At 47.9% G+C, this 20,146-nt stretch overlaps 1 protein-coding gene across 2 annotated transcripts in view; it reads right to left on the reverse strand.

Annotated features, from left to right (window-relative positions):
• Nucleotides 1-20,146, reverse strand: part of PHIP (pleckstrin homology domain interacting protein) — a 2,101,228-nt gene that overhangs the window by 1,127,738 nt on the left and 953,344 nt on the right. For both annotated transcript variants that reach the window (XM_069606291.1, XM_069606290.1), the window contains exon 22: nt 7,204-7,295. In XM_069606291.1, the coding sequence (XP_069462392.1) occupies nt 7,204-7,295 (92 nt within the window). The remainder of the gene's footprint in view (nt 1-7,203; nt 7,296-20,146) is intronic.

Genomic DNA, 20,146 nt, shown 5'->3' on the forward strand with positions numbered 1-20,146 from the left:
TCAAAGGAGTCTCTTGAGAGGTGGGTCATTTGCTTCAAAGAATGGTAGCTTGAAGGGCTGGAAGGGGTGCAGGACTTCTTTAGGCATGTTCTCCTTCTTGTCCTTCTGGACAGGAGAAAGAAGCTCTTCCTTGCCTTTCCGGGCCTGGAGACTTGGAATGTGTTCTTTTGCCAATTTTCTAGCAACATGTGAACAACTTTGTAGCACACTGCCGAAGGGCCTGTGTGTGTACGGACTAGCACTACCCAATGTAGCCGATGAGCATTCCTGAAGGATACCGTGTGCAGAATAAAAAGGAATGGCAGCGTTATATACTGACCATGATGTTATGTCCTGTTTGGGCACTCATTGGCAGCAGGCATAACGGACACAGAGATGCTTTGTGGTAAAAACATATCAGACAGGTGCTGCTGGGAATAGAATATGATAGATGAGCAGTATGTGAGAAGAAGGAAAACATTAGAAAAAAGGAACAAGTTACTTACCTGTAACTGTTGTTCTCCAGCATGGGTCTGGCATGGATTCACATGCTCATGAATATTCCCCGTCGTCAGGCTGGGAATCCTCGGTAAAGAAAAAACCAGTATCAGTTTCGTTTCTGATCTGTCTTTCGTAGTAATAACCAATCACTGGTCTCTGCGTCATACTGACCACAGCCAATGACTGCCCTCTACCTAAGCACCGCCTCTGGCAGCCATCTTCAGATTTGGAAGCACGTGAAATGGCAGTATGACCAAGTGAAGAGCCGCAGAGGGGTAGGCGGGAGGGTTCGCATGTGAATCCATGCCAGACCCATGCTGGAGAACAACAGTTACAGGTAAGTAACTTGTTCCTTCTCCAGCATGGGGTCTGGCATGGATTCACATGCTCATGAATAAAGAATACATAGCAGTACACACATGCACAACCACGGGAGGTGGCAAAGGCTCAACATTAAGCATCACATCAACTCAACATTAAGCATCTTACCTCCTCACCAGGCTCACCTCAGGCGAACAGGTTGCGCAGCACTGCTTGGCCGACCCTGGACTCCTCCCTGGAATCCCGGTCGACGCAGTAGAATTTCGTGAAGGTGTGCGTCGACCTCCACGTAGCAGCCCTGCATATGTCCAGCAGGGGCACACCAGATAGGAACGCCGTGGTAGCTGCGATCGCTCTGGTGGAATGGGCTCTCGGACGGCCAGGCAGCGGTCGGTTTGCCAACCGGTGACAGCACATGATACAGCCGGAGAGCCATCTGGAGATGGAAGCCTTCGAGAGAGCCTTCCCCTGATTGACAGGTCCAAAGTTCACAAAGAGTTGTGACGTCTTCCGAAAACCCTTCGTGCGGTCCACGTAGAACTTCAGCGCTCTAGCTACATCCAGCGAGTGCAAAGTCCTCTCAGCCGGCGACGAAGGCGACGGGAAGAACACAGGTAACACCAAGGGTTCGTTGAGATGGAAGTCCGACGGTACCTTGGGCATGAAGGAGGGGTGCGTCCTGAGCACTACCCTCGTGTCGTGGAAAATCAAGTACGGGGCCTTGCAGGAAAGGGCCTGGATCTCTCCCACTCGTCGTGCGGAGGTGATGGCCACAAGAAAAGCTGTTTTCCACGATAGAAACTTCAACGGGGCCGAGTGCAGAGGCTCGAACGGAGGTCCCATGAGCTTGGTCAGCACCACGTTGAGCTCCCACGCCGGGGCCGGAGCCTTCACCGGCGGGAACGATCTGAACAGTCCCTTCATGAACTCTTTCACCAGACGATGAGACCACAAGGACGCCCGCCCCGTGGTTCTGGTGTATCGGGAGATCGCAGCAAGATGAATCTTGATGGACGCGTGTGCCAGACCAGCTTTGGCCAGCGTCAGCAGGTACGGCAGTACTTGGGGAGCCGTAATCCGTAGAGGGTTAATCTTCTGTGCGTGGCACCAGACAGAGAACCTCTTCCATTTGTGTCCGTAGCATTTAAGAGTCGAGGACGCCCTGGCCTTTGCAAAAACCTCTCTGCAATCGGCCGGTATGTCGTATCCTCCAAACTCTAGCGCTGCAGGAGCCAGGCCTGCAAGTTCAGCGACTTCGGGTCGTGGTGGAGGATGGCGCCTCCTTCCCTGGAGAGTAGATCCGCGTCCGCCGGCAGCTTGATCGGCGGGGACGCTGACAAGTCCAGAAGGTCCGGGAACCATATCTGCCTCGGCCACGCAGGTGCGACGAGGATCATCCTGCACCGTGACCTCTTGAGCTGGTTGACGAGCCGGATTAGCAGAGGCAAGGGAGGGAACGCGTAGAGGAACAGGCCCTCCCAGGGGAACGAGAAAGCATCGCCCATGCTCCTCGTCTGGGGAAACCTGCTGGCGAACCTCCGGCACTTGGTGTTCGTCGCCGTCGCGAACAGGTCGATCTGGGGTGTGCCCCACCGTCGGAAGAGGCGATCCACCAGATCCTGCCGTAGTTCCCACTCGTGGCACGAGCGCAGCTCCCTGCTGAGTGAGTCGGCGATGGTGTTTTTTATCCCTGCCAGATGAAACGGCACCAGAAAAATCCCTTGGGCGACGGCCCAATGCCACAGGTCCTGCGCCTCCTTGGACAGCGCTGGGGACCTGGTTCCGCCCTGTTTCCTGAAGTAAAACATGGTGGTGGTGTTGTCGGTGAATATCCTCACCACCTTGCCCTTGAGGGACGGAAGGAAGGACCTGAGGGCCCAAAACACTGCACGGAGCTCCAGGACGTTGATATGCAGGGACTTCTCCGTCGGGAGCCAGAGTCCCCTTGCGTGCAGATTTTCGGTGTGCGCTCCCCACCCTTCCAGGGAGGCATCCGTGGTCACAGTCTCCTGGTGGGCTGGGGTCTGGAAGTCCATGCCCGCCGTCAGATGCGCGCGGGTGCCCCACCACCGTATCGCTCGTCGGAAACTCTCGTCGAGCTTGATCCTTTCCTCGAAGCTGCCCGTCGTCTGGATCCAGCGCGCATCCAGGAATTCTTGCAGCGGGCGCATCCGGAGCCTGCACATGGGAATGAGGTAGATGCAGGAAGACATCATCCCGAGGAGGGACTTGATGGACCTCACTTTGGCCGCGTCGGCCACCAACATCCGTTGCACCTTGCCCAGGATGGTCCTGGTCCTCTCCTCCGACGGGGAGGCCAGAAGGGACACTGTGTCGAGCCTCGCTCCCAGAAACAGTGCGACTTGCGCGGGCACCAGGTGGGATTTGGCGTAGTTCACGGAGAATCCCAGGTCCGTGAGGAGTTGGACGGTCCTTGCCGTGTGGACCACGGCGAGCTCCCTCGTCTTGGCGCGGATGAGCCAGTCGTCCAGGTAGGGGTAGACGTGAATCCCCTCGCGGCGCAGCTGCGCCGCCACCGGTGCGAGGCACTTGGTGAATACCCTGGGTGCCGACCGTAGTCCGAAGGGAAGGGCTTTGAACTGGTAATGACGCCCTTGGACCACGAATCTGAGGAATTTTCGGTGCCCCTTTAGGATGGGAATGTGGAAGTAGGCATCCTCCAAATCCAACGACGATAGGAAGTCTCCTTCCTCCAGCTGACCCAGGACGTGCTGGAGGGTGACCATCCGGAACTTCTGCGCCTTGATGAACTTGTTCAGACGTCGCAGGTCTAGGATGGGGCGCCATCCTCCCGTCTTCTTCTTCACGAGGAAGTATCTCGAGTAGACTCCGGAGCCCCGAAGCCTCTTTGGGACGAGTTCGATGGCGCCCTTTCTGAGCATCGCCATTACCTCCAGGAGAAGTTGAGGGACGTGAAGTTCTTTCCTGGCCACGGGGGGGACGCGCGGGCACCTTCTTTGAAACTCGAGCGCGTGGTCCCGGCCCAGGGCGTCCAGCACCCAACGGTCGGTGGAGATGGACTCCCACACGCTGACGAAGCCCGCCAGCCGGCCCTCCCACCGGGGTGCTTCGGTGGGGGCCCGACCCCACGGCCGGTTCAATCCTGCTTGGACGCGGCCTTGCCGCCTTGACCTCCTTGGCGACGACGGCGGGGTCCGCTAGACTTGCCTCGTCCTCTGTAGGCCTCTTGCGACGACGAGCGGGCCGCTTGACGGTAGGAAGCGAAACCGCCGCCGGAACCTTTGGAGGCGCCCTTGCCTCCGCCGCTCCGAAAGGGCGTCCGTCGTTGCTGCAGGACTCCAAGGGCCCGGGCCGTCTCAGTATCCGCCTTGATGGCCTGAAGGGAATCGTCCACTGTCTTCCCAAACAGGTTGTTCCCGTCGAAGGGCATGTCCAGGACTCTGGTCTGTACGTCCTGCCGGAAGTCGGTAGCTTTGAGCCATCCACGACGTCGAAGGCAAACGCCGTTGCCCAGCTGGCGGAACCCAGTGTCGGCGATGTCCGTCGCCACGGTGATGGCGTGGTCCGAGGCCACCTCACCTTCCTGCAGGATCTCCAGGGCCTCCGCCCTCTTGTCGTCCGGCAGAAAATCCAGCAGGGGAGCTATCTTGTACCAGAGCTCCCTGTCGTAGCGGGCCACGATAGCCAAGGCGTTGGCCGCTTTAATCGTCGTCGCTGCCGAGGAGATGACTCTACGTCCCATAGCATCCAATTTCTTTCCCTCGCCGTCCGGCGGGGAAGTCGATGTGGAGGCCGCACCCCCCCCCCCGCTTTCTTCCTGGCTGCCGCGGAGACGACGGAATCCGGGGTAGGCTGCGCCCGGAGGCATAGGGGGGCCGTGTCCGGGACCCGGTACTTTTTCTCGTACCGGTCTCTTGTAGCTGGCGTCGTGGAAGGGTTCTTGAGGAGGGAAAGGCCCTCATCCCAAATGTCGTCCAACAGAGGCACTGCAAGGACCGTCTTCCTCTTGGCCTCGCGCCGCTGATAAAGGAAGCCTTCCTTTTTCTTCTCCTCAGGGCAGAGTTGGGAAAAGCTCGGAAGCCCTGGAGATCATGGAGTGGAAAGATCCGATCTCGTCGGGCGGAGAAGCCCTGGTGGGAGGCGACGACGGAAAATCCTCGTCGTATGCCTCGTCGTCCGTACCCGTCGCTGCCGTGTCAGTCCCCGTATCATCCCCTCGGGTGGACGGGGAGGAGGGCTGGACGGGGCGCGACGGTTGAAAAGGAGGTGGTGGATGGATCCTTCTTTTCTTGGTAGGGGGAACACCAGAAGGTCCCGGTTCTGGATCCCCCGACGGGAGAGGTTCCTCCGTCGGTAACGGTAGCCTCGTCCTTATCTCGGAGCATAAGGACTGTATGGCCAACAAAATGGCCGCCGAGTTGTCTTGCGGCGCTGGCAGAGGGGAGTCCGACGGGCGAGCAGGGGCCCCGTCGGTATCCTCGACGATGTCGTCGTCGTCACCTGCGTCGGGGTCCATTCCGACGGGCTGGCCTTCTTCCACGCCTAGGCCGTGGCTTAAGACCTCGATCAGCTCCTCTTCTGAGGTTGAGGCCGAATCTACGACGACGCCCTGCCCCCCCCTTCTTCTTCCCCACGGAGGGTTTCACGGGGGTCCTATCGATGGGCACAAAAGAAGACTCCCTCCGAGGAGGCAGGGAGATTCTGGGCCCTGAGGTCGCCACCACTGGTGCAGCCACCACAGGCTGAGCCAGGGCCGCCGCGACCGTTTCGATAGAGGGCTTGGTCGGATGGATCAAGGCCTTCACCACCTTAGGTGCGCTCACCGCCTTATCCTTGAGGGAGGGGGCACTGCCACGCTCCTCCTCTGCCTTAGAGCTCGACCGGGGCCTCTCCAGGAGCTTCGCCGGGTGCTCGGCCTTCCTCTTACCAGACCCAGAGCGTTGGCTCGTGGTTGATGGTGCCGGGGAGGGTGCGCCCTGCCTGGCGCCCGTAGAGCCCGACCGTTCGGCGCTCCCGGTGCCAGCGGACCCGCGGTGCTTGGCCTTATGTTGGGCCCCCGTCGCCAGGGCGCCCTCAAAGGTCTTAGAAGACCGCTCGGATTTCTTCTTCTTCTCGCCAGACGGGCTCTTACCCTCCAGCCAGTTGGCGAGACGTTGATGGCGGTCCTTCATGGTCCGTTCCGACATGTTGCCGCAAAACGCACAGTCCTTCTCCACGTGCGTCTTGTCCTCATGAAGGCAGTAAAGGCAGAAAGAGTGTTCGTCCTCCTTAAAGACGTTCTGCAGCTGGCATCCAGGGCAGACCCTGAACAGCTTTCCGGGCGTCGAGCTTCCCTTCTCCTGGGCCATCTCCGAGACCGGGCCTGAGAAGCTTCTGGAGTCCTCCGAAGTGTAGCTCGACGAAATCTTCACCCTTGAGGGGCACAGATAAATCCGACACGGGTCCCCGTTGATCGGATGTAGGATCGGTGGAGCTTGAGGCTCTTTTGACCGAAAGAATCGAAGTTTTTTGTGAAAAAGCGCGAAAAATAGCACTAACGCTCGAGAGCAATAGCACGAGGATCCCAACACATGAACGTGCGGTAAAAATCTGAAGATGGCTGCCAGAGGCGGTGCTTAGGTAGAGGGCAGTCATTGGCTGTGGTCAGTATGACGCAGAGACCAGTGATTGGTTATTACTACGAAAGACAGATCAGAAACGAAACTGATACTGGTTTTTTCTTTACCGAGGATTCCCAGCCTGACGACGGGGAATATTCATGAGCATGTGAATCCATGCCAGACCCCATGCTGGAGAAGGAACAGTGTTACAAATATTAGGTCTAAATAGGACACACTGTGGTCCATATATACCATCCCTGAAAACACACGGAGAATCATGGTGTGCAGCCCCTAGTGGTTAAATAATCATGAGATGTGGAAGCTGTAGGAGGAAGAAGTCCATTTCAAACTTAGGGTGTAATATAGGTAGGAGTTCTGCAGCATCAATGCCTACTTTGGAAAAGAAAAACATCAGTCTGCATCATGAAAACACAGTTCTATGTGATATTATCACTGGAGAAAACATGACAGTTGTCTCAATTTTCTTTTTCTTTTTATAGGCCATATAATTCCCTCCCCAACATATTTTAGGACTGGTGCAATTATATAAACAAACTCCAGTCCTAGAATATTTGGGGAAAGTGTTGGATAGAGCCTTTAAAAAAAAATATCTAATCACCCTCAATGTTATTTCCAGGGATATCATCACTGGATACCGAAAACACACAAACGTATCTACTTCAAAATTTAGCAACAGGTCTCTATAGCAGCCTCATCACCAATGCAAGTCTTCACAAATGCTTGGAACAAGGCAGAAATAGGAAGCCTGTAACAGAATGCTAAACTTCAAAGACTTCTCAAAGGCTAAATACTCACTTACCTAGAGATAGAACCATCGCTGTGCCATGGCTTCTCCTCATCTTCAGATGTTCCAACACCGCTAGTAGCTGCTACTTCTTCGATTTCACATTCCTTTAAAGCAAAAGTAAAGGAATATAATGTTTGTGAAAAATCTGATGAGTATCTAAAGCAACCTAATAATACACTTTAAGTACCATTGTCTCCCAATTTATTTCCCTAAATGCAGAAACACATTATAACCTTTTTGATCCCTTTTTGTGAAAGGGCAAACTCATCCATCTCCATAACGGGGATGGAAAACTATAAACACGTGTTTGAATTAATTGCCGGGGATCCACGGGAAGAGGCATCCCAGGAAACTCAGCGGGCCCAGCAGGACCATGAAATGAGCAAAGACTAATACCCAAAGTAGTAATGGAGCCTATTCTTTCATAAATGACTTGATACACCTCTTGTGCGCATGCACCTCTTAAGCAGTCAGCTTTAATGATTTATTGCACTATCACACTGTTTAGTATGGATGACAGAATACAGCATTTATGCCCTAATGTGGAACATAAGGCAAAAAATAATAATCGCCAAATTGGGATATTTCCGCTATGATATGCGGCTTCTATATACCAACTCTGATATGCAATTAATCATAGTCATTCGATTTAGCGCAGTTTAATATATACATGGTTGGTTATGACCATTTGACATGAAACATTCAATATGGCAGGGTATACTTAGATCCCAAGTCTCCACCTCCCAGTCCAATAGGACCTATGTGTTTTGCCCTTTCACACCACAAGGATCTCATTATAGCACCACGTCATTTATATCAACACGGTTGAGAATTGGATTAATATGCCATATTCAATTCACAGATTTCAGCCGCAGCAGTGGCTATATCCATGTATAATACAAAATAAAAACAACACCAAAAGGAATATGTAGTTATCCTAAATCCTTCCAAAACTATGTGTAGCAACACACATGCACGTAGATTGGCTGCGTGCCACTATTGTCTATCCAAGATGGCGGCTCGCACTCGCCATCTTGCAACCAACCTCCCGGTCTAGTTCTCTGATATAACGAGCACTAGACGAGGAAGCTGCGGGTTAATGTTTTAGCAGTGGACGCGCGGAACGCGAATAACACGGACGGCTCGCATTTATCAAGTAAGGACTCAGTGTTTTGTAAATAGGCTTGTGTGTCCACATCACAGTGCTGTAATGGTTTACATCATAGATTTAGCCTGATTTTGCCCCTTGATGCTTGTCACGTTTCTACAGACTGGGCGACACTCGTACAGCTGCAGAACTTAACAACATGCGCTTAGCCAATACTCGGCACACAGGTAATTGTTTATCTTCAGGCAGTTTCTCTCTATGTCCATGTACCGACATAGATTAGAGATGGCCTTCTTGCTAATTGATAATTAAGCTTGGTAAAACAACTATCAAGCCAATGTTGCCTTTTCAAATAATAGCCTTATAGTAATAAGGGAACATAGTGGCTCGAGTCCATGCACATGATGTCAGCACTTACATGCCCATAACTTTGTCTAAAAAAACGTTCACATTTTGACTATTAAAATATCTGAATGGCGCTTCATGAGTGTAAAGTGAAGCATTTCTATGCATGTGGAAAAATATGTGAAATGCCATTTGGAGAAACAGTAGACCTGAGTGTTTATGTTTCACTTTATAGCTACACGATGTTGAGAATTGAAACACCTGTTGAATAAGAAATACCATCAAATTTATTGTAGATGAAGCCTCACATGCCATTAAAGAAATTAGAAGGTTAGTGTTGATAATTGCATTTTCCAAAAAAGAGATCCAAAACGTTAAAAGGTTTTAAGGTGTCACCAACACTATTTCGTTTTGGTTTTTAGATTGTTGAAAATGAAGTTTCCCACATTATAGGCCATCTTTAAATACCCTGTGTCACTATACAGTGTCCTCAGTGGACGTCGTAAGGCAGATTAAATCGGCTATAGACTGTCATATATAGGTTGCTAGGACCCAGAAACACATTGTTTAGTGTCGACATAGTCAAGGACAACTATACAACAATATGAGGACACATGAACGGATTGAAATGTTTACCTCACGTCCCTACTAACCACACAATCATTTTGTGATACAGAGACTGTTTTTAGCCTAATTTGGGGCCTACTGATGTTAGTCCCAAAAGGTTGATTTCACTATGTTTTTATGTGATGTTCTTTTTAATATTTTGTACACACTAATTAAAATATGTGAATCTTTATTACTTTGTCTGAATATATTCAATGACAGTCTTTGGCGCTACTTGCAACTAGACACACCCAGCACGTGAGAAGGCAGGAAGCTGTTATTGTGGAGTCCTCTGTATACATTTGCAAATTCTCCTTAACATCACCTCTAAGTGAAGTGGTAATGGCTTTTTTTTAATTTTTTTTATTTATTACATTACTCGCCCAGATCCGAAGGTATCACAGCGAATTTGCAAGCATATTATCACATTTTTTATACAGTTTTGCGGTTATAGTCATATAATCACATTTCTTATATAATGTTACAATCAGTCAGGCAGTCAGAGCACAGATCGATTCAAGCACTAGATGCAGGTCTAATAGTGACCACTGGACATACATGTGGGCCACACATATGGACATAAATGTGGGATCAGCATTTGGTATTTCAGTTCCATGAAGATGAGGTAGGCCAGGACGTTCTAGTGCTAAGGTGGATTAGGAGTAGTAAAGGTTAGTATTTATTGAATAACCAAGTTTTCAGTGCTTTTTTGAATAATAGTAAGGTGTCCTCATTTTGATACTGAGTGGTAATGCATTCCAATGCGACGGGGCTAGGACTTTGAAGCTACTTCCTCCTGCTCTGCTGTATTTATAATGTGGTACTTCCAAGAGAGCCAGTTTATTGGATCAAAGTGACCTGCAGGAGATTTTTTTCTTAATGGTATTGTTGAGGTAGCTAGGCGCTTTGTTTGTGATGCATTTGTGAACAGACACTAAGTGTTTTGAATATGATTCTTGCTTCAATTGGCAGCCAGTGGTTCTCTCCTGATGTTGGATATGTGTTCGGATTTCTTTATAGCTAGGGCCGCTCTAAGGGCTTTGTTCTGTAGTAATTGAATCTTATTAATGTTAGTTTTGGATGTTCCTAAAAAAAGGATGTTGCAATAGTCCAGTTTCGTTAAAATAAGTGCTCCAGCCAAAGTAATACAGTTTGTGGGAGTAAGAAATTTGCGGCTGAGTGCAATAAGTTTAGCTGTGTATGCTGTAGAGGAGGAGAGGGCTGATATTTGTTTGTGCATAGTGAGGTTAGCATCTATATATATCCCAAGATTTTTGACTTGTTTGAGTACTGGGATCTGTGTGCCGTCAATGTTGATATGTGAATAGTCGGATTGGAGGGTGCTTATTGTTTTTTGAGAGCCCACGATGAGAACCTCCGTTTTCTCGTAGTTAAGGCAAAGGCTATTAAGGGCCATCCAGTTTTGAATTATGGCTTATACTTTATTGATGTTGTAGGTGTCTTGGGTGTAATCACCTGTAATGGGGATGAGGATCTGGGTGTCATCTGCAAAGTTAGTGTAAACAACACCCATGTCGTCAAGGGCTGAGAATAGGAGTTTAGTATATGCATTGTAGAAGGTGGGGGGAGAGGCAGGATCCCTGGGGAACTCCTATGGGAACTGCTATAGGGTCAGCTGCATAATTTCCTACGGCAACTCTAGATGCTCGGTCTGTTAAAAAGGATTTGATCCAGAATGTAGCGTTGTTTGAAAAGCTGAAACCTTTTTTTAGGGTGTTGCATAGTTTATCATGGTCAACTAGGTCGAATGCTGCTGATCGGTCCAGCAACAGTAGGGTAGCTAGTTTGCCTGTGTCTCGGATAGTGTCTAATTGGATTTTCAGGTCTAAGAGGGCCGTCTCAGTACTGTGGTTGGGCCTAAAGCCAGATTGTCTAGCTCTTAGGAGGTTGTTTTGTTCAAGATGGGTTTGTATTTGGTTGTAAGATATTTTGTCAATGATTTTAAGTAGGAAGGGGACTGTCGTCATGGGCCGGTAATTAGTAGGGGCTAGTGGATCTAATGTTGCCTTTTTTAGTAGTGGGGTGACCCACACCACTTTAATGCTGACTGGGACCAGATTGGAATTGAAAGAGGCATTCACAAAATTAGTAATTATAGGTTTGAGGGTAGGGGCGCATAGCTTGACTAGGTGTGCTGGGAAGTTGTCTCCTTTACAATTAGATGCTTTGAGTTTGGATATAGTACTATGTACTACATCATGGGAGACTGGGGTGAAATTGAAGGGAGGAGTAATGTCCCTATCTGCTTAGTGATTTGGTTAGACGTGGGAGGTTTATCAGTTAGGAGATTTCTTTTGGAGATAATTTTGTTTTGTAATATAATTTTATTGGCGAGAGCATCTTGGATAGTGGTACACCATTCTTTACTTGGTTGGACCGGGTTAATGATAGGAATAGGATTCTCCAGCTCCTCAGGTATGGTGAATAGCTCTTTAATATCAGAGGAGGCATTTCTGATTCTAGTATTAAAGGTGTCTGCTTTATGGGCAATGATGGCTGCTTTATAAGTTTTATTTGCGGTATTGAATGCTTTCATGGCTTCTAGGGTGTGGGTTTTATTTAGCCGGTGTTCAAACGATCGTTTAATCCGTCTAAGAGAAACAAATTCCTCATTAAACCAGAAGGAAGATTTTTTTGTCCTTATGTTTGGTTTTGTTGACACAGGGTGCTAGGGTGTCTATTGTATTGGTGAGGCATTTATGGTAGGTGTCGGCCAGGACACAGGGGTTCTCATTATTGATCCTTTTGTCATTGAGGGTGCTATCGAACAATGGGTTGAGGCTTTCTGCTGAGTGTTTACGGATATTTCTAGTTACGTAAAAATCTGCTATGATAGTTTTAGGTAGGTCTGGTTCATTGCACAGAATAGAGAAGTTTATACTGAGATGGTCTGACCAAGGAACTGAGTTAACGGAGTCTATGGATACTATGGTATTGAGTGGTAGAATCCAGTCTAGTATTCTCCCTTTTGTATGGGTGGGGGCGTTCACGATTTGTGTGAATGCCATGTCTTTGAGTGCACTGTGTAGTGCTTCTGCATTATGGTCTTGGGTATCATTGAATCCAAGGTTCAAATCCCCAAGGACTATACATTTTGTGTTGGGTTTGATGAGTGGCGTTTGTAGTAAGGGTATGTCTAATTCAGGCTGAGATTTAGTATTAGGCGCTCTGTAGATAGCTATTATGTTTATAGTAGTCTTATGGTTCGTAGCTAGTTTAGCTAACAGGACTTTGTAACCGTCTGGGTACTCTATTGGGCATGTTCTTATTTTGAGATGGGTTTTAGCAATAATAGCTACTCCCCCATCTACTGACTTCAATCTGTCTACCCTAAGGATGGTGTAGTCCTGTGGAATGGCAATAGAAAGTGCAGGTCCGGAGGCTTGGTGGAGCCAGGTTTCAGTCACTATAAGTAGGTCAAGTTGTTGCTCATTGATGTAGTCATGTATCTCTATGGCATGAGCAGGTATGGAGCGTGCATTAATGAGGGCTGCTTTGAGGTGTATAGCAAGATGTGGCGCTTGGACTAAGGGAGAAAGGCTTGTGTTGGTGTTCCCTGTGGCAATGGTTTGTTGTTTGGTTGCGATGATCCTTTTAGAGTTTTATATTTACATTTTACATTTACAATGTGTCTAGGATGGTCTGGCAGAAGCAGATATTTGTCTACCTTGTTTTTACGCATTACTCATGCACCGTTTTATTTACTGCTTTGGTTACTAAGACTGGCTGGCACTCTAAGATGGCAATGTCAAGAGGTTTTTTCTGTCCTTTGACCATGTTGTTCATTGGCTTTCTTCCTGCCCTCTCAGGTCCGGAAATGCCTTATATAGCACTTTTCTCTGCGAAAGCTACAGCGTTCCCTGTCAAAGAGGTGGTTTGTGTGCGAGTCCGGATGTGGGCGCTGGGATGGTCTGGTGTCTGTACACATCCTGGTGCCTGAATGTATGTTGTTGGGCAGATGTTGTGGCAAAGTGGCTATCCATGATGGGATAAGCAATGCCAGTTTCAATGGAACCGACATTCAATCATGGAAAGCCATTGGCCACACAATCTGCCTAGTGTTAAGATATATTTCTAAAATCAACCCAGGTGGAAAACGAAATGTGTGTGTGGGTGGGGGGGGGGGGGCTATTATGGTGAGCAGGGAAGACACTGAAGCCTATCCAAACCCAATTGAGACAAAAGGAGCACAGGGGTAAGGCTTAGATACACGAGGGGTGTAAAAGTGGTCTAGGTCTACAATATGTCCACACAGAACATCACCAATAATTGCAGTTAGACAGCAAAGTACACAAATATATAATGATTAGGCATTTAAATACACATTAAGCAGATAAAAATACTAGGCAAATATTGTCATACAAAGCTCTTATAAAACAGATATATACATTCACGTTCAGAAGTGTTTGTTCAGCATTTCAAATAATGGCAAGTGTGTTAGGGAGATTTATAATTTTTATGCTTCATCCCCTCCCCTAGTAAGACCCCCAGCACTTTTTGCTAGACTTCTGGACCTCATTCTTTCTATCCTGAATAAGGGGAGACTTTTTCCCCTCATTGATGCTTATTTGCTCTGACTTTTGGAACTCTGTTCTCCAATTTTTAACTTTCTTATGGAATCTGCTTTCCTTCATATCTCTTTAAAGGCATCTGTCTTGAACATTTGCAGCACACAGCACCCTGTGTGCAGTGTTGCAGGGAACCCTTTGGGTTCTCCTTTGAGATTCTTTTACTATACTCAAGTAACTACAGTTCTTAAAGATAGAGGGATACTTTGTATCCTCCCTAAAACGTTTTACTGGCTGATTAGCACACACCTTATGTGGAATACTAAGGGGATACCTAGTATCTCCCTTCTCTCTGCTCCTGTGACTAGTAAGTCACATAGACAACTGTCTAGATCACGACTGCAGAGCTCTGGTCCTCTCTAGGCTGGAATACTGCAACAGCCTCTTTCTAAGTCTTCCTGCCTCTACTCTCCGACCTCTACAATTTATCAAGAATCGGACTACGAGACTTGTCCTTGGCCTCAAGCCCATGGATCGTATCACTACAGCCCTGAAATCTCTTCACTGGATCTCCGTGGGGGCAACGATCAAGTTCTAGGCGTTCTGGGGCCTGGGACGGCACAACCTCCAACTCTCTCTTCCTAAACATCTCCTTTCTCGAGCTCTCCACTCATCCACCTCCAACTCTCTGAGGGTCAGTCATTTTTCCAAGCAGAGAGTTGGGGCAGAGATATCTCTTCGGCTGGGGCCTCCCTCTGGACAGCCTCCCTGCCTCCCTCAAACTTGAGCAGAACCACTTCCAGTTCTGGAAGCAACTCAAGACCTTCCTTTTCGCTTCTGCATTCTCTCTTCCTCTCCCCTGCTGATGTACCGACTGCTTCACGCACTGGTCACGTGGCTACCCTCTGAACTTGGGCCTAGGCTCCTGGATATCCAGTTGCCCTTCGCAATGCCTCCTGCTCCGCCAGCACTTGTGGTCTCTATCTGCAACCCTACAGTCCCCTCGCTGTGCACTTATAAGCCACCTGCTGGCTGCACTTATTGAGTTACTTGCACTTAGCCACCAGCTGGCTGCACTGAGTTACGTGCACTTCTTCCCTTCCTCTTCATTGCACTTGCGGGATCTGACACAGGCCTAGTAAGAACGTTGTTTTGCCCTCCCACGGTTTTCCCCTTCTCGTCTTGTCTCGTCTAGAAATATTTGTGTACAGACGGGTTAAAAATGCCATATCATCATATCATATCTATAATTATGAGGCTGGTGCAGTGGACGTGTTCTACCATCTATTGTGCTTGTTTTTAACCACAGACTGCATTCACAATCTCGGTTATGCAAAATAGGGTCACCTATGTTCTAACATGGCACCCTTTTTTTCTGCCATTTCGATCGTGGTTGTTCTTTGGTAGCCATTCTACCATTCTAGGGGGGTGGGGTTTGTGTGTGTTTTGCCTTTATAGGGACCCTTGGGCGTCTCCGCCTAGGCACTAGTGTGTTTGGGCAAGCAGGAAGTGGGTGAGTTATTCACTTCCCTGCCCTTTGTCTGCCAGAGTGCCTGAATGGAACCCGTTCCCACTGGGGTGGGTGGGGGGACTGGCTGTCCTGACTGGACAGCCACCCACCCCTTTTTGTAAAATGCTGAGAAGTGCATGGGAAAACTAAATAAAAGGTGAGGTTCCAGAAAAACCGAAGCCCAGAGACACCGGCTTACCCTTCCAATTACCATGAAGCAACCACGGCTGTCCTGACCCCATTTTCTAATTGACAGAGGAGCTTCGAAGAGGAAGACTCATTCCCTTTGGCTGATGGGACCAACCAGTCCTGAGACAAACTACACATTGAGCAATCTCTCGAGGTGCTGTGCCTCCCCAGTGCTGCAGACCGCTAATACCAGGAGAACCTACGACCCCATTTTGCAGTGCAGCGTCTTTGCAAGGCCGAATCCTTGCAGAACTTTGGTGACCTCCAGTTGGACTGCAAGAGGCACGATCCGACTCATCCAAGTCCCTTTACCATAATGCAGAAGCAAACAAGAGTGACGGGGCAAATACTGTGCTTTGTTGGTGCTGAGAAAACAGCACCAAAATCACAGACAGACCAAGGAGACTGCAAAAATCTGTGCCAAGGGTCCACTCTCGAGACTGCTGCCGAGACATCCCATTCAGAGTCCTTCCTTTCGTCACCAGACCGCGGCATCAGGACACCAGGTTCGTCGCTTCTTGCTTCACAGAGGAGAATCCGGCTACAGGCATTTCTCCTAACGTAAGGTACTGTGGGGTGAAAGGTATAACTTACCTTGAACCATGAAGCCGCTCCAGAGGGACTCGAGTGTGTGAAGAGGTGTCCACCCTACCTCTGACGCAAGCTTGCCAGCTTGTGTACCTTTAGTGAGTCCTTTTGCAGAGTCTCCATCGTTGTGTTATATTGCTGAGTAACTTGTCCTAGAGACTGAAAGTATCTTAAGGAGCTTTTGCTGTTTTTTTTATTACATTTTTTTATTTATGTATATACGCCAAAGCCGGCACACATTATGGTGCAGTCAAACAAACACACAGACATAGGATCACAAGGATCAGACAGGACAAAAGGGTAGGACAGGATAGGGAATAGTAATTGTTCTAACAGCCAGGTATTCAGTTGCTTCCTAAACGCCAAGTAGCATTTCTCTAGGCGTATCTTCAGAGGTAGTGTATTCAACTAGAGGCGCAAGGACGTCTAAGGAGCACCCACATCCTTTGGCCTTTTTAGCACGTGGTACTACCAGTTGTCCTTGGGTAACTGATCGTAGGTGCCTGGAAGGAATGTATGGGGCTATGCGTTTCTTATTATAGCTGGGAGATTTCCCATCTAGGCATGGATGTGCCACGAAAGGGACCTGAAACTTGCTCTGGTAGCCAGTATGATATCCCTCTGGCTCCAGATATGTGTTCGCTCTTAGGAGTCTCATGACTCTCCAGAGTGTCATGGATTTGTATTTAGGACTTAGTTTTGCTCTCGCCTGCGCAGAGTCAAAGATCATGAGCTCAGTCTTTGTGGGATTGAGGCACATCCAGTTCCTGCACTTCCATTCTTTTATTGAGTCGTAGATGGAGTTGAGCCGATCCAAGTCGCACTTCTGATCACCACATAGGTCAATCACAAGCTCGGTGTCATCAGCATAATTGGCGAAATACACACCCATGCTGGATAATAAAGTCACAAAATGGTTTCATTTAAAGGTTGAAAAGAGCAGGTGATAAGCATGCTCCCTGTGGGATGCAAAATAGTATTTTCTCTGAATCAGAGAAAGCTCTGCCCTAATTCCCTGTTGCTCAAGGAGGAGTGAAATCAAAACTGGACTTTTTAGAGAGTTCTGCTGCTTCTCAAAACTTTGGATCCAATTAAGGATTTGACTTTAAAAGCGTTTGTTAGCCTGAAAAGTGTCTCTAAAATGTTAAGCTCTGCTGCTGTGTGATTAACCAACCTTTTTCCTTCCTAAAGGACATCTTATAAGGTTTTGGCAACTAAATACAACTGCTGTATATCTGAAGTAATGCGAGTGCGCGGTAATACCAATAATATGGTAGAACTGTCAAATCGTAACCACAAGCAACTACCATTGAAGCAATGGCCTTTGAAAAGTATTAAGAATGTCCATCTGTGTTGGTTAAGCGAATTAAGTATTTATCTACCTTACTTGTGTAAACATAATACATGTATATTTTTAATGTAGCATTTTATGTTTAAGTGTTCCTTTGGAATATTGTATTTACTGGGTCCAGTGTACTTACCTACAGCTCACATCTTCCTCCTATGATAAGCCTGGCTGCTCTGACATTCTACCAAGATACTTTGGGTAGTACAGACTTACACTAAGAGTTGGGGACATGTATGTCAAGAAATAGTTAGGTAAGATTTGCATATCAATGATAAATCTTCCCGACCTGTGTCAACGCCCAAACTTATTGCTTTGACTAGGTAACTATTTTAACTTATCACCAGGTGAAGGGGACCTATTTCCTCTCTGACCTAGTCTTTTGCTCCTTTTATGGGTGACATTTTTATGTCTCTCAATAGTGAATGGTTTAAGTTATAGTTTCCTACAGCTTTTGCGCTTAGGCTGTGTTGCCCCCATGTACTCTCCTGTTAATGTCTATTTCATGTACTTGAGTGAACTGCAGTTCCCAGGTAGTGGAGAGGGATTGTCATCCCTCTTTACATTTTACTAAGTGAGGCAGCACACCCCACTTCTTCTGTGCTGAGGTACTGTGTTGGCTGGGGTATTTACTTACCTTCAGACTCTTGTGATGCCTGTGTATCCTTGGGGTGTTTTCTGTGATTGGGAGGCCACTCACCGGGTTCACTCAGGCCTACTGCGGAATCCTACTAGGGTGTCTTCTCTGAAGTCCCTGGACACACAACTAACTTTAAAGTGAAATACTTACTTGTTTGAACAGTCTTCCTCAGGAACTCCGACTTTGCCTGCAACTGAGCCCGATCTCACCCTGCCTACTGCTGGCTCCTAGACCACTAGGGTCCCTCTTCTGCCTCAGTTAACTATGTGCTAGAATTGGGAAGGGCTAGATCATTTAAAGCGTCTGCCTTGAAAAGTAGGACAAGTGTTGAAAAGTGTACTTGCTTGTAAAAAGGTTGGTAACTTTAAACCTCTGAGTGTATTACTTACCCTAATTATGTTCTGCCATTCTGAACATTATTTATAGGATTTACTTACCTTGAATAAGCTGGTAAGCTGGTAATATTCTCAAAGTTTTAGTTTCCTTAGAAACGTTCTCGCCATTCTAACAGAAAGTAGATGACAATGCATTACTTACCGTAAAAGCATTTCTGATGGTTGTATCTGCTTAGATTCACATGCTGTGCATAGGTCCGACATCCAGTGGTCACTGCGGAGTACTGCATTTGTTTTTCGTAGTCGAAAAGGGGACGTGGACAAGGCGCGTCTGTAACACTATCCCTGTAGTGACGTACGTTGTACCCACAATCCCTCACACGTCGAGGTCCCTCTGTTTGTATTTTTTCTGCCCTGAGGGAGCCTTCTATATGTGAGTGAGTACAGAAAAGAGAGAGATGTAGAAAGATGTCTATGTTCCTTCCATCCGAGCGGGGAGGAAGGGTGGGCGCATGTGAATCTAAGCAGATACAACCATCAGAAATGCTTTTACGGTAAGTAATGCACTATCTCCTGATGTTTGTTAATCTGCTTAGAATCACATGCTGTGCATAGACTAGCGAGCAGTACCCGGAGTTGGCGGTGGGTTATGAGAAGGAACAGTAGAGAAAAGATGTCTTAATACTACCTGCCCCACCTGGGAGTCAGATCTAGAGTGTGCATCTAGACAGTAGTGTTTTGTAAAGGTGTGCACAGAACTCCAGGTAGCCGCTTTGCAGATGGACTCCAGGGGAACATTTGCAATTAAAGCTATGGAAGCCCCAGTGCCTCGAGTAGAATGTGCTCTTGGCTTGAAGGGTAGTTCACTCTTAGCAAGAGTGTAACAGAGTGATGCATTGAACAATCCATCTAGATATAGTGGACTTTGAGACTGCATCTCCTTCTCTTCCTGCTGCCACCGAGACAAAGAATTGATTAGTCTTTCTCAGTGGCCTGGTTCTTTCCATGTAGAACATGACAGCTCTGCGTACATCCAGTGTATCCAGACTTTTTTCTCCCAAGTTGGAAGGGTTCTGAAAGAACGTTGGTAGTTCTATCGACTGGCTTACATGGAATTTCGAGATGAATTTCGGTGCAAACATTGGGTGTGTGCGTAGAACCACCTTATCTTTGTGAACTGTTACAAAGGGTTCTAGGACAGAAAGAGCCTGTAGTTCACTTACTCTCCTAATGGAGGTGATAGCTATTAGGAAAGCCGTCTTAAGAGTGAGGTCTTTAAGAGTTGCCTTGTGCATGGGTTCAAATGGCAAGCCCATGAGTCTAGAAAGTACCACATTTAAGTCCCATCCGGGAGCTGGGTTAGCTATCGGAGGGTGTATTCTCTTTACCCCCTCCATGAAGGCCTTGATAACTGGTATCTTCCACCACGACACTAAGTTGGGAAGTGGTGTATGCAGAAAGTGCCGCCAGGTGGACTTTAATGGAATTGAACACTAGACCTGAATCCAGTAAATGGGTCAAGTACAGAACAATTGTGTGGGAGAGCAGTGAACCGGGTTGATGCTCTTACCTCTACACCAGATGACAAATCTTCTCCACTTGCTAGAATAGCAGTGGCGAGTATTAGGTTTTCTGGCTTCCCTGAGGATGTCCATACATCTCTGCGGAAGTTGTAGATGTCCAAATTCTATGATCTCAGGAGCCAGGCTGCTAAGTTCATGGTCTGAGGGCAGTGTCCTGCCCTTGTCCTGTGACAGCAT

The sequence above is a fragment of the Ambystoma mexicanum genome, chromosome 4p, assembly GCF_040938575.1.
Source record: "Ambystoma mexicanum isolate Mex_15411 chromosome 4p, UKY_AmexF1_1, whole genome shotgun sequence".
NCBI classification, from domain to species: Eukaryota; Metazoa; Chordata; class Amphibia; order Caudata; family Ambystomatidae; genus Ambystoma; species Ambystoma mexicanum.